Source organism: Passer domesticus, chromosome 18 (assembly GCF_036417665.1).
Source record: "Passer domesticus isolate bPasDom1 chromosome 18, bPasDom1.hap1, whole genome shotgun sequence".
Classification (NCBI taxonomy): Eukaryota; Metazoa; Chordata; class Aves; order Passeriformes; family Passeridae; genus Passer; species Passer domesticus.
The window spans coordinates 9,434,530-9,445,211 of NC_087491.1; the positions used below are offsets into that span (position 1 = coordinate 9,434,530).

Here is a 10,682-nt window from a genome sequence, read left to right on the forward strand (position 1 = left end):
GGTGAGGTGCCCAGTTTCGGGAGGGTTTGTGCAGCCCCTGTACGGGAACAGCTGCAGGGAGCTCATCCCCTCCTCGCAAGTGCACGCTCATATTGTGACACTTTCACAAAGCCTCGAGGCTGAAAACACACGCCTTAAAAATTATACAAAACAGTCAGTTTTATTAAATCACCTAGTTACAAAAATAAATGGAATGGAGGAAAAAGAAACCAAAAAATAATAGCAAAAATTCACATCCTAAGAAATGAGACATTACAGCAGAAAGCTGGGGAAGCTCAGCTCAGTTGTTGGAATGCCCTGTGGCTCTGTGGTGCCCGTGACACCGAGCTGTGGTGACACTGTTCAGGTCAGTGGCATCTCCCTTTCAGCAGCACAGCTCGAGCCAAGGCAGAGCCACCACAAAAGGAAAGGACAGAAGATGTGCTGAGCTGCTGAACAGCTGCAGACCAAGCACCAAATGGGTTTCTTTGGAAGGAAACAGAGTAACTGAGTATTCCTCAGTGCTGTCAAGATTTTTCCATTAGACAAAACTAAAAGCCAACATAAACAGTGGCTCCACGTTAGCTCAGACTACATTAACAGGAATTTCTGTGTAAACACTGAGGAAGGAATTGACTGACTAAAGCATGACACTGCTTCTCTTTGTGGCTTTGAGCAAGTGGTGTCATTGATCCCTCAGCCTGACCCCTGTCTGCCTGTTCTCCTTCCAGGGGGGAACACTGCTCTTCCATAAGGGTCTCCTGGGATCCTCCTTCCAAATCAAGAGTTCAAGTTTGTAAAGCATTTTGACAGTGAAGACTGTTGTGTAAAAGTACTATAAGACTCTTTACAGTAGACCAGAGGTTGTCACATGCCATCCTGAGAGAGCTTTAAAGCAGCCAGAACGTCAATAACCTTGGGAAGCAGAGTAAAAACCCCAACATGCTCACTGCCCCCACATTTGGCTCAAGTTTATCCCAAAGAAATTCACCTCCCAACACTCACATGGAAACAAACTTCTAAGACCTCTAATGAACTCTACACCTAACTATCACGTTAAAGCAAACCTGACTCTGTTTTGTAATAACGAGATTCACTTTGTGTCTACATATCTCTTAAGGGACAGGAACACTCCCGGCAAGGTCCTGGCGTGGAGGAAGCACTGCAGCCACGCAGGGGGCAGAGCCCTGCCAGCACAGCCCCAGCGCCTCCTCAGGACAGCAGGAGGAAGACTTGGAGCAGCGCGGGGCCGTCCCGGTGCAGCGGCCCGGCAGCAGCGGGTCCGGGTCAGGAATGCTCGGCGGGGCCCGCCCCGTGCCCGTTCACGTGCGGGTGCGACGGGGTGGAACTCTGCGAGGTGACAACGCTCTGCTCGGCCGCGGCAGCTGCCAGAGGCATCGAGAGGCTCTCCGGGGACAGCGTGGCAAAGTCTTGTCTCCAGTAGGCTTCGCACAGTGGGAGGTCATTGCTGTCACACAGACTGTAGCTTTCCAGAACAAACAACCCCAGTGAGGAGAGAGCAGGTGTGGTGACAGAGGAGGGGAGGGATGGAAAGGGTGGAGGGAGCAAGACAGAAGCAAAGCATTAAGAAAATGGCAAAAAAAATGCTGGATGTAAGGTCTGTGTTCATGAAATCATCCTAAACCGTGTGACATTGGCTTTTCCTAAGACACCCCAACTAAGGGCTGGTCCTAAAATCTCTTGGGCCTGGTGAGGATTGGGGCAATTTTAGAGAAGAACTATGGCTACAAAATAAAACAGAGGCTCAATTCTAATCCAGACACTCCAAGTCTCTGAAAAGATCTGAGCTGAAGTCCTGGCACCCCCAAATATGCAACTTCTGCTACTGATGAGTGAGACATGGACCTTACCCACAATTATTTTACTTGGAATTAGACTGCAACCTATGTGAGGAAAAAATAGAAATCCTGCTTTAAATTTTACTTCAGCAAAAAAACCTGCCACAACTGTTTTGGGGCCTGTCCCAATAAAGAAGAACCCTATTTGCATCCATGCCTGCCCTTTCAAAAAAAGTGCTCCACAGGTTTGGATCTCCCAATGAAACTTCCCAGTTTGATTATAAAATACTGACAGCTCCTGCCTTTTCCCAAAGAGCCTGAGCTAACAGTGCTTCTAAAAGCAGCTGGCTGGACTCCAACACTGCATGAACCAGCAGTGTGGGAAAATAAGGTTTTTAAACAACTGGCTAATTCTTGCCCATACTCTGAGGAAAACATAATGTGGAAGGGCCAAAACTAAAAAGAAACATGGAAGGAACTGGAACAAAAACAACACAAATCCCAAAGAGAAGAAGGAGCTGCACACACAAGAGACACCCAAGACAAAGTGAGTGCTGGAGCAGGAAGCAGCTTGCATTCAGAGAAAAACAAACCCAGTGGGTCAAGTGATTTTGTTGTTGCAGCTTTATTTACATTTGTAATGTATGGACTGATGCTTAGGGAAATATTTTAAGTATAGAAATATGAGACAGTTCATATTGCACAAACATGAAACATGTGAGATTTAACCCCACACTCAAGACAGCTCCTGTGATCTCAGAGGAGGGAGCAATGGAACACAAATGCAGGTCTGGGGGTTAGGATGAGAGAGGGCAAGCTGGACTTGCAGTTACCACTTTGGGGAACAAGCACACAAAGCACTAGGGGCAAGCTGAGCTCTCTTCTGGCAGCATCACCCAGCTGGCTTTGCAGGAGAAGTGAGAAGGCAGTGGACACAGGTTTTATATCTGGGGCTTCTGTAAAATCCCTTGGAAGATCAGTCCCCAACACAGTGGAGCTGGGTTCAGTTAACAAAGACCATCAGGACTGAACCAGAACTACAACTCCTGCTCTGTCAGACCTCAGGCCATGATTTCCCAGGAGGACCTGAGCACAGCATCCACACTTCATGGCAGGGGAGCTGCTAACCACGTTTCAGCTGTGTCAGAAGCACGACTGCTTCTCCTGCTGCCCCAGTTAGAACAGTTGCAGAGTCTAAGCTCCACCTCTCAGCTAGCACCCCTCAGAGTCAGGGTCAGTGAGCAGCTCTGCACAGCCAGGAGCACTGGCCAGCCTGCTGCTCTGTCCTGGGAGGGCTCCTCAGGGTGTGGAAGGGATTTCACTGCTCCCCTGAGGCACCCAGCCAGTCTGAGGGCAGAGGGACACTCTAGAAAACTACTTGATCACAGGGCAGGAAAACAGATCCCTTCAGGACAATCTTCTCAGGTTTGGTTTCAAGGACCTGCTTTTGGGTCTCATCAAAAGGCCCATGTGCACATAAAAAGCCTGGCAAACACCTGACCCTACAACTGACCAGGCATTCCCAGGACAGCAAGGAACTCCCCCTTGGGGGCAAACAGGCTGTTGTGTTGACAGCCACTGGAACATGGCTGTGACATAAGAGAAACCCTTTCCCCCCACATTAGACAATAAAATTTCATTAAAAATATTGTAGTATTCTAATTATAAAAGGACTTTGAATAAATCACTATTTCTGTATTTACACAGACACAATTTCTTTGGTGCAGAAAAAGACAGGAAAGAGCACAGGAAGGGAGGAAGTGCTAAAAGCAAATGACCAAGTGCTACATGATAACAAAGTGTCAGATCACAGCTCTGCAGAGCTGTCAGGTTTCCTCACCTCATGACCCTTAAGAAAGAGCAGGAAGGCAAATCCATCAGATGTACACCAAGATTTGTGCTTCCATGTTAGTTCTGCCAGCAAGGGCTGCTTTATGTGGGCCAGGCAGGTGAGCAGACCATGCCAGCATGGCCAGAACCCCTCAGGGCAAAAGTGAGAGTGACCAGCACACAGTGGTGGCAGCCTGGGGACAGGGGAGGGAAGCATGCCTGGCACTTGTGGGGCACTCTCATCCCACACCACATCCCTCTGGAGAAGCTCACTGCTATGTCATGGACCTATCAGCACCTGCACAGGTGCTTGGGCTTGTGATCATCACAACCTCCTCAAAAAACTGAAGTTTGAAAAGCAACTCTAAACTTTTACCTCTAAGCTGTGTCATATTATTATCATTTTACTCTTAAAATACATATATTACTCATAAACAGTGGCCTTATTTTCAAAGATATTGAGCAATTTAGTTGACTTAGCTGGGGTTACATTCAGCATTCTTAGAAAAATGGAAAAGGCAAGCATAGAAAACCTGGTCAGTAAAATTTTAAGTAAGATTTTTTAAAAGTTAAGTGTTTGTTTGTAAGTCCTAGAATTATTGCACTGACTTCACTTAGCTTGGAAAGTGCAGCCAAAATAACCAGGTTCACATTTGTTTTCTTCTGCTTTCATTAACTGAATCATTAACTAGAAGTGCTGGAGTGCATGACAAAAAAAAATAAAGTGTCTGAATTCTCTAAAGTCTGTTTGCTAAATAAGAGGCTTTTAAAAATATTAAAAATCCCACAAACAAATCAGTAATAAGTAATTCCTTAGAAAATCCTATCACAATACTTCATAATTCAATGAAACTGAGCAAGGCTTTTTTCTCCTTGCAAATTCTGACCCCAGCAGGGCTGGGGCAGTGGGCTGTGGAGGAAAAGGCACAATGTGTGACCAGGTCACTTGTGAAAGGACTCACCACCAAGGTGAGGTGACACCAGCTGACATCAGCACAGCTCAGCAAGCTGGTCTCTGCAGGGAGGGAGCCAGAGGCTCCTTCAGAGGGATTTCTCCAAGGAAATTCATCTTCTTTTCTAATGATTAAACAGGAGCCTAAGGAAATTACCTATCAAACCTGGGCTGCTGTGAACACCTCCTTCACCAGGACATTTAAACCCTGCAGGGTATCCACAAGGAAAAGGCAGCTGCTTTAGTTGAAGAAAAAGAGTTTGACCTAATTAAAAACAGGACCGAAAATTTTTGGGGACCATTCTCAACAGCTATACTGTATGGGCTATTTGATAGTCTGGACTAACTACCCCAAAAAGGCCTGGAGTTGTGAGGCAGAGTCCACTGCCCTATTTGTACCTGGAAGAGTAATATTCTTCTTCTAGCTCGTAGAGGTCAATGGAGATCTCATCCCGCAGGGCAATCAGCTTCTTGTCACACTCCTCCTGCAGACTCCTGAGCTGCTGGTTGCGCTGGTTGATGGCCTCGTTCACCGAGGGGAAATCATTGAGGATCAAGAACTGCTTCAGGTCGGACACGAGCTTCATCAGGGACTCGCCAGCTCGGACCTTGCAGCAGCGAGGAAAATCACACACCACATCAGGGCTCTGCTCCAGCTCCAGCACCTCCCAAGCTGCTCCTTCAGCCCAAACTTTGGATAAAAACTCCCCACAATATGAGGATTCTGATGGAATTCTTGCCTTACCTTCCCCAGCCACCCCAAACGTGAAGTTGCTCTGCTGGCAGCAGTCCTTGGGAGTGTTACAAAGACCCAAAAATGAACCAAACCTGCAGGAGGTGCTGCCCACAGGTCTGGGCAGTACAGGGCTACTCACAATATTTGCAGCTCTGACATGCATCTCGTAGTTATCTTGTTCACCCTGGGTTGCTCGAGAGACTTGAGTTTCATCCTCAATCTAAGGAAAAAAATACACAAATCCACCTCTACATACTTAAAATTCAAATAGGCAATTACTATGTTATAAGGTACAATATATGGGAATATATATGTCGGTATGTGTGTGGATTTCCTGCATATGTGGATATGTGTGTGAATTTCCTGCACATGTGGATATGTGTGTGGATTTTCTATAGATGTGGATATGTGTGTGGATTTCCTATAGATGTGGATATGTGTGTGAATTTCCTGCATATATGGATATGTGTGTGGATTTCCTATAGATGTGAAATGAGATCACACATTATGTATGTGAAATTTACATCTGTATAATTCATACAGTGTTCAAGGCCAGGCTTGGAGCAGCCTGGTCTGGTGGAAGGCGTCTCTGCCCACGGCAGGGGGCGGAAAGAAACAATTTTAAGATCCCTTTAAGGCCTTTAGCATTTGGGGATTCTGCAAAAGGTTCTCCCCTCACAGCCCCTTCTTCCTCGCGTACCCCCGCCCTTCTCCGCTTAGCACCCGGGGCGCTCCCATGGGAGCATCCAGCCCGCTCAGGCCCACCTTGGCCGTCTTGATGATCTCGGTGAAGTTGTCCATGATGGACTTGACATCGTCCTTGAGGCGCTTGTTGTAGGACTGCAGCAGGGTCTCCTTGCTCTGCGGCAGCACCCGGGGCTGCGCCATGGCCGCGCCTCCCTCACGGCCCGGCCCCGCCCTCCCGCGCTCTCGCGAGACCTCGCGCGCCGTAGATATCTCCCGGCATGCCTCGCCCCGCCTTTCTCTCCCGCTGCCCAAGATGGTGAGTGCTGGCGGCGGCGCGGGGGGGCCGGCGCCATCCGCCGCCATCTGGGCTCATCCGCCGCCGCCCATGGGCTGCGGCAGCGCCGCGAGGGTGCTCGGCTGGCGGGGGAGGCGGTGCAGCGGTGTTCCGTGCCCGATTTGCGGTGATGGGGGAAGGCCGCGCGCGGGCCCGGCAGCCCGGGCCGGGAGCCTGCGGCTGCTGCGGGCTCGGGCAGCCCGGCCGGGCCGCAGGGCCTTCCCGGGGTAGGTCGGGTCCCGGTGGTCGGTAAATCACCGTGGGGGTATCTTGGCTGCTTTCGGAAGTGCCAGACCGGGCGAAGCGATCATCACGCTCGTTTTAATCTTTTTTTCCTCTCGGGGTGGTTTATAAACCTTACAAACGTAAAGGGATGGACTTGCTCTCTCTGGAAGAGGGGGGCGAGCATGGGAGGCCGCAGGCTGATGAAATGCCTGGGAAAACAAATGCATTTCTAGGTAATTTACGAGCACGCGAATTTTGGAGGCAAAAGAAGACCAAGTGTGTTTCTTTTCTGCAGCCGAAAGGAAAGAAGGCCAAGGGCAAGAAGGTGGCACCGGCCCCTGCTGTAGTCAAGAAGCAGGAGGCCAAGAAGGTTGTTAATCCCCTCTTTGAGAAGAGGCCCAAGAACTTTGGCATTGGTGAGTAAGTGGATATTTGGGGTAGTTGCACCCATGGCTTTTTTTCTTGTTTGATGAACAGATTAAGCTACAAACACTAAAAACCACTGCAGGCTTTGTGCAGTGCTGTTGTACGAGGCGCAGATGATGTGAAAGAATATTTGCTATCTGAGTGGTCGTGCTGACACCTTACCACCAAGATCACTGATGCTCCTGTGCCTTTCCCGTGCTGCTGCTGCTGTGGATTTGGGGCAGCCCTGAGCTCAAGGCTGTGTTTTTTCAGGACAGGATATCCAGCCCAAGCGTGACCTCACGCGGTTTGTGAAATGGCCGCGCTACATTCGGCTGCAGCGCCAGAGGTCCATCCTCTACAAACGCCTCAAGGTGCCTCCTGCCATCAACCAGTTCACCCAGGCCCTGGACCGCCAGACAGGTGAGCATGAGCCCCACAAGCTTCTCCTGCCTTGGGTTCTAAATGGGGTGTGCCTCAAAAAAGGGCAAAGAAACCAAAACGAGCCTTAACAAAGGGCTGGGTCTGTGGAAGTGTTTAGGGAGGCTTTAATAGCCACCAGGGTGGTGTCAGAATCAATTGGCTGGCTTAAATCTTGGATTGCTGCTGTGTACCTTGAAAAGGGGTTTGGAAAATACCAAAGCTTTATTTACTGACCCAAACCCTGCATTAAATCTTAACTGTGATTCCATTCTTCCAGCTTGATGTAGATCTATCCAGGGTGGTATAAACAGATTGCTTGAGACATCTGTGGGAGTGCAGGTTTTGGAGGAAAACTGGCACTGAAGGAAGAAGGGATTTAGAGGTCTTCTGTGAATGCAAAAAACTTTGGATCTGTGTAGAACAATTTCTTCCTTACACATGCTCCTTGCTTTAAAAGAACCATGCACTACCTCTAACCATAATTGCTGTGGGGATCCCCAGACATTTCCTCATCCAATCAAGGAGCTCTCAGTGCCATCACAGCAAACAGGGGCTCTCAGGGTGCTCTTCTCTGGAATTGTGCAGATGATGATCACTTTTTGCTGTGAGAAAAAAATGATGCCAACCACCAAGATCGCTGATGCACTGCAGTATTTTTTTAAAAAGAACGCTCAGATTTTCAGGTCATGCAACTAATTAGTAGGTGTTCTCTTCCAGCCACGCAGCTCCTGAAGCTGGCACACAAATACAGGCCTGAAAACAAGCAAGAGAAGAAGCAGAGGCTGCTGGCTCGTGCTGAGCAGAAGGCTGCAGGGAAGGGAGATACTCCAACCAAGCGGCCGCCCGTGCTCCGAGCAGGTGACTTTGCACCTGAGCTGGGGGAATGTGGAGTGTGGGAGAGAGAAAACTGATAAAGAGCTGGTTCTTCAGCCAGCCTTGGACAAGCTATGGCAATGATGTTATGAATTTCTTCACCTGAGCTCAAAGTGAAGAGCAAAATAGACGAGCTTTTTAACCCTGAGCTTTAGCAAGTTGTCCATGAAATGTCTTTGTGCCACTGATGTTTTTGTGAAATTTTTGTAACTTCCATAGTGATGTTGTGCTATGGAATCAGAGTTGGCTTGCAAGAAAGCTCTGAAATTGACTGAGAGGAATCAAAGCTTATATATTGAACTTGTTTTTCAGGTATCAATACTGTCACAACTCTGGTGGAGAACAAGAAAGCTCAGCTTGTTGTTATTGCCCACGATGTAGACCCCATTGAGGTGAGCATGTTACAGGCTACCTGTGTAACTCAGGGTGGGGTCAGAAGTGCTTTTAAGGCAAAAATAGGGTTTAGGACAAATTGCATGAAAGAGAATGCACAAAAAAAAAAAAAAGAACTGGATGCTTGTGCATGTTTGTAGTTGTCCTGGTTGGACAGTGAGGCTGGGCCCTTGCAATGATGTTTTGAATTTCTTCACCTGAAGCAGCAGTGAAGAGCAAAACGAGCTTTTTAACACTGAGCAGCTGGCACAGCCCAGGCTGGCAGCCAGCACAAAGGGATGTTCTCTCTCCGGTACTCAGCTCTCCCTTCCCTTTCAGCTGGTGGTTTTCCTGCCAGCCCTGTGCCGGAAGATGGGAGTTCCCTACTGCATCATCAAGGGCAAAGCCAGGCTGGGCAGGCTGGTCCACAGGAAGACCTGCACCTCCGTGGCCTTCACCCAGGTTAACCCGTAAGTGTTCTGGGAGCTCTCTTGATTGTCTCGTGGAGAAAGCAAACTGCTCTAAGCACAGGCTCTAGGCAGGTGGGTAGCAAACTTGGGTCTCTCTGAAATAGTAAAATTTAAAACACCACCTCTGTAGTGTCTGATAAAGATGTCTATCAAATTCTGAAGGTGCACGTTATTTTGGTTTGCCAAAAAGGTGGTTACTCTAAAATCTGAGCAGTGCAGACTCTGAGTGTTAACCCTTCATAAGTGATGCTTTTGCTTAACTTGAATAATTGGGTTGTCACTAGAATCTCTCAAATTCTATGGCAAAGTATTTATGGAAAATGTTAAATCGAGGCTCTAAAGGAACTAAAACTGTCATCAACAGGGAGGATAAGGGAGCACTTGCAAAGCTGGTGGAGGCTGTCAAGACCAACTACAATGACAGATATGATGAGGTAAGATTCTGTGTGCTGCTGGCCTTGTCTTTTTGCACTGTTAACAGAAGGGAGAAATGGGACATAGTGACATCAGTTTATACCTGCGTGTGTTATACCTCGGTTTGCTTACAATGTACTCAGATTCTCTACCTGAGGATGGGGTAAAATGTGAAAGCTGTCAGCAGGTTAGAAGTAAACACCAACCCCTAGGGCAAGGATTTTAGAGAGGGCAACAGCTTTTGCTACCTAAACTCCATATCCCAAAGCCAGAAGTTGTGGGATAGCTGAATCCAACATCCCTCATTGGGAAAGACTTAAAGCTTTTCTCTTTGCTGCCCCAAAATGTAGTGCAGTGCTTGAAATGTACAGGACTTTTTAGTTGAGGGAGCTCTTCCCCTTGTGCAGAATTGAGTGCCACAGTGGGAGATGGAATGAGGTGTCTGACCTGTTGTCCCTTCCTTGCAGATCCGTCGCCACTGGGGCGGGAATGTCCTGGGTCCAAAATCGGTGGCGCGCATCGCGAAGCTGGAAAAAGCCAAGGCCAAAGAGCTGGCCACAAAGCTGGGCTGAAGATGTACTGCATTGCACCATGTTCTCTGTACATAATAAACCCAGCTGTTTCAGTGGTCTCTGTTCATGGAGTGTTCCAGGCAGGGAGTAGCACAGTGGCTGTGCTGTATTTCTGTGCCTTCCATCCAGTGGCAGAACAGCGCTGGGCAGAAACGGGGGCACAGAGCTGGTTAGTACTTACCTTGGAATAACTTTCCTTAATTACTAGTCCTGTACAGTAACTCCTCTCTCTTGAACACACAGCCCAGCAGCTCAGCTGCACATGGGGTGTTGAAGTTGACTGGGCTGGGCTAATGCTGGCTTTAAGCCTGGCTTTGTTTTGCAAATCTAAATTGGAAATAGCTCTTGATTTCTCCTTACTTAGGACTGGGTTACAGTATACAGGGTTATACAGTGTTACAACCTTCCACACCTGCAGTGCCCCTTGCAATGAGGGCAGGCTGAGGGGGGGAAAAAAGACTTTCCTGAGTGCTGACTTGGCCTGGTGGCACTGTGGAGGCTGCCAAGGCTCCAGCTGTGGTAGTTGCTTGTTTTTGCCAGCCCTCGTGTTGCAAAGCCACAGGCTGCCTTCCCCAGCTAGACCTGAGTGTCCACAGTAGCCTCTAATTCAG

At 48.4% G+C, this 10,682-nt stretch overlaps 2 protein-coding genes and 4 non-coding genes across 7 annotated transcripts; 5 read left to right on the plus strand and 1 right to left on the minus strand.

Moving 5' to 3' along the window:
- Positions 1-134: 134 nt before the first annotated feature.
- MED22 (mediator complex subunit 22) lies at positions 135-6,197 on the minus strand. 2 transcript variants are annotated; one of them, XM_064393528.1, is made up of 4 exons: positions 6,062-6,197; positions 5,436-5,516; positions 4,960-5,168; positions 135-1,459 (listed from the first exon to the last, which is right to left on the minus strand). In XM_064393528.1, exons 1-4 carry the CDS (start codon positions 6,182-6,184, stop codon positions 1,267-1,269), a joined length of 606 nt encoding a protein of 201 aa, XP_064249598.1. In that variant the 5' UTR covers positions 6,185-6,197; the 3' UTR covers positions 135-1,266. The 2 variants fall into 2 exon arrangements, with proteins under 2 accessions (XP_064249598.1, XP_064249597.1); XM_064393527.1 differs by having other exon boundaries at positions 135-1,465.
- Positions 6,168-10,127, plus strand: RPL7A (ribosomal protein L7a). Its single transcript, XM_064393521.1, has 8 exons — positions 6,168-6,299; positions 6,838-6,958; positions 7,221-7,370; positions 8,088-8,228; positions 8,556-8,635; positions 8,955-9,085; positions 9,450-9,519; positions 9,967-10,127. The coding sequence occupies exons 1-8, from the start codon at positions 6,183-6,185 to the stop codon at positions 10,069-10,071; spliced, it is 915 nt and encodes a 304-aa protein (XP_064249591.1). The 5' UTR covers positions 6,168-6,182; the 3' UTR covers positions 10,072-10,127.
- Positions 7,077-7,149, plus strand: LOC135283423 (small nucleolar RNA SNORD24). The gene has a single exon (XR_010349197.1). It is a non-coding gene; the product is annotated as a small nucleolar RNA SNORD24 (small nucleolar RNA).
- LOC135283424 (small nucleolar RNA SNORD24) lies at positions 7,951-8,015 on the plus strand. Its single transcript, XR_010349198.1, has one exon. It is a non-coding gene; the product is annotated as a small nucleolar RNA SNORD24 (small nucleolar RNA).
- LOC135283422 (small nucleolar RNA SNORD36) lies at positions 8,319-8,396 on the plus strand. The gene has a single exon (XR_010349196.1). It is a non-coding gene; the product is annotated as a small nucleolar RNA SNORD36 (small nucleolar RNA).
- On the plus strand, positions 8,807-8,880 carry LOC135283417 (small nucleolar RNA SNORD36). Its single transcript, XR_010349191.1, has one exon. It is a non-coding gene; the product is annotated as a small nucleolar RNA SNORD36 (small nucleolar RNA).
- Positions 10,128-10,682: the final 555 nt, after the last annotated feature.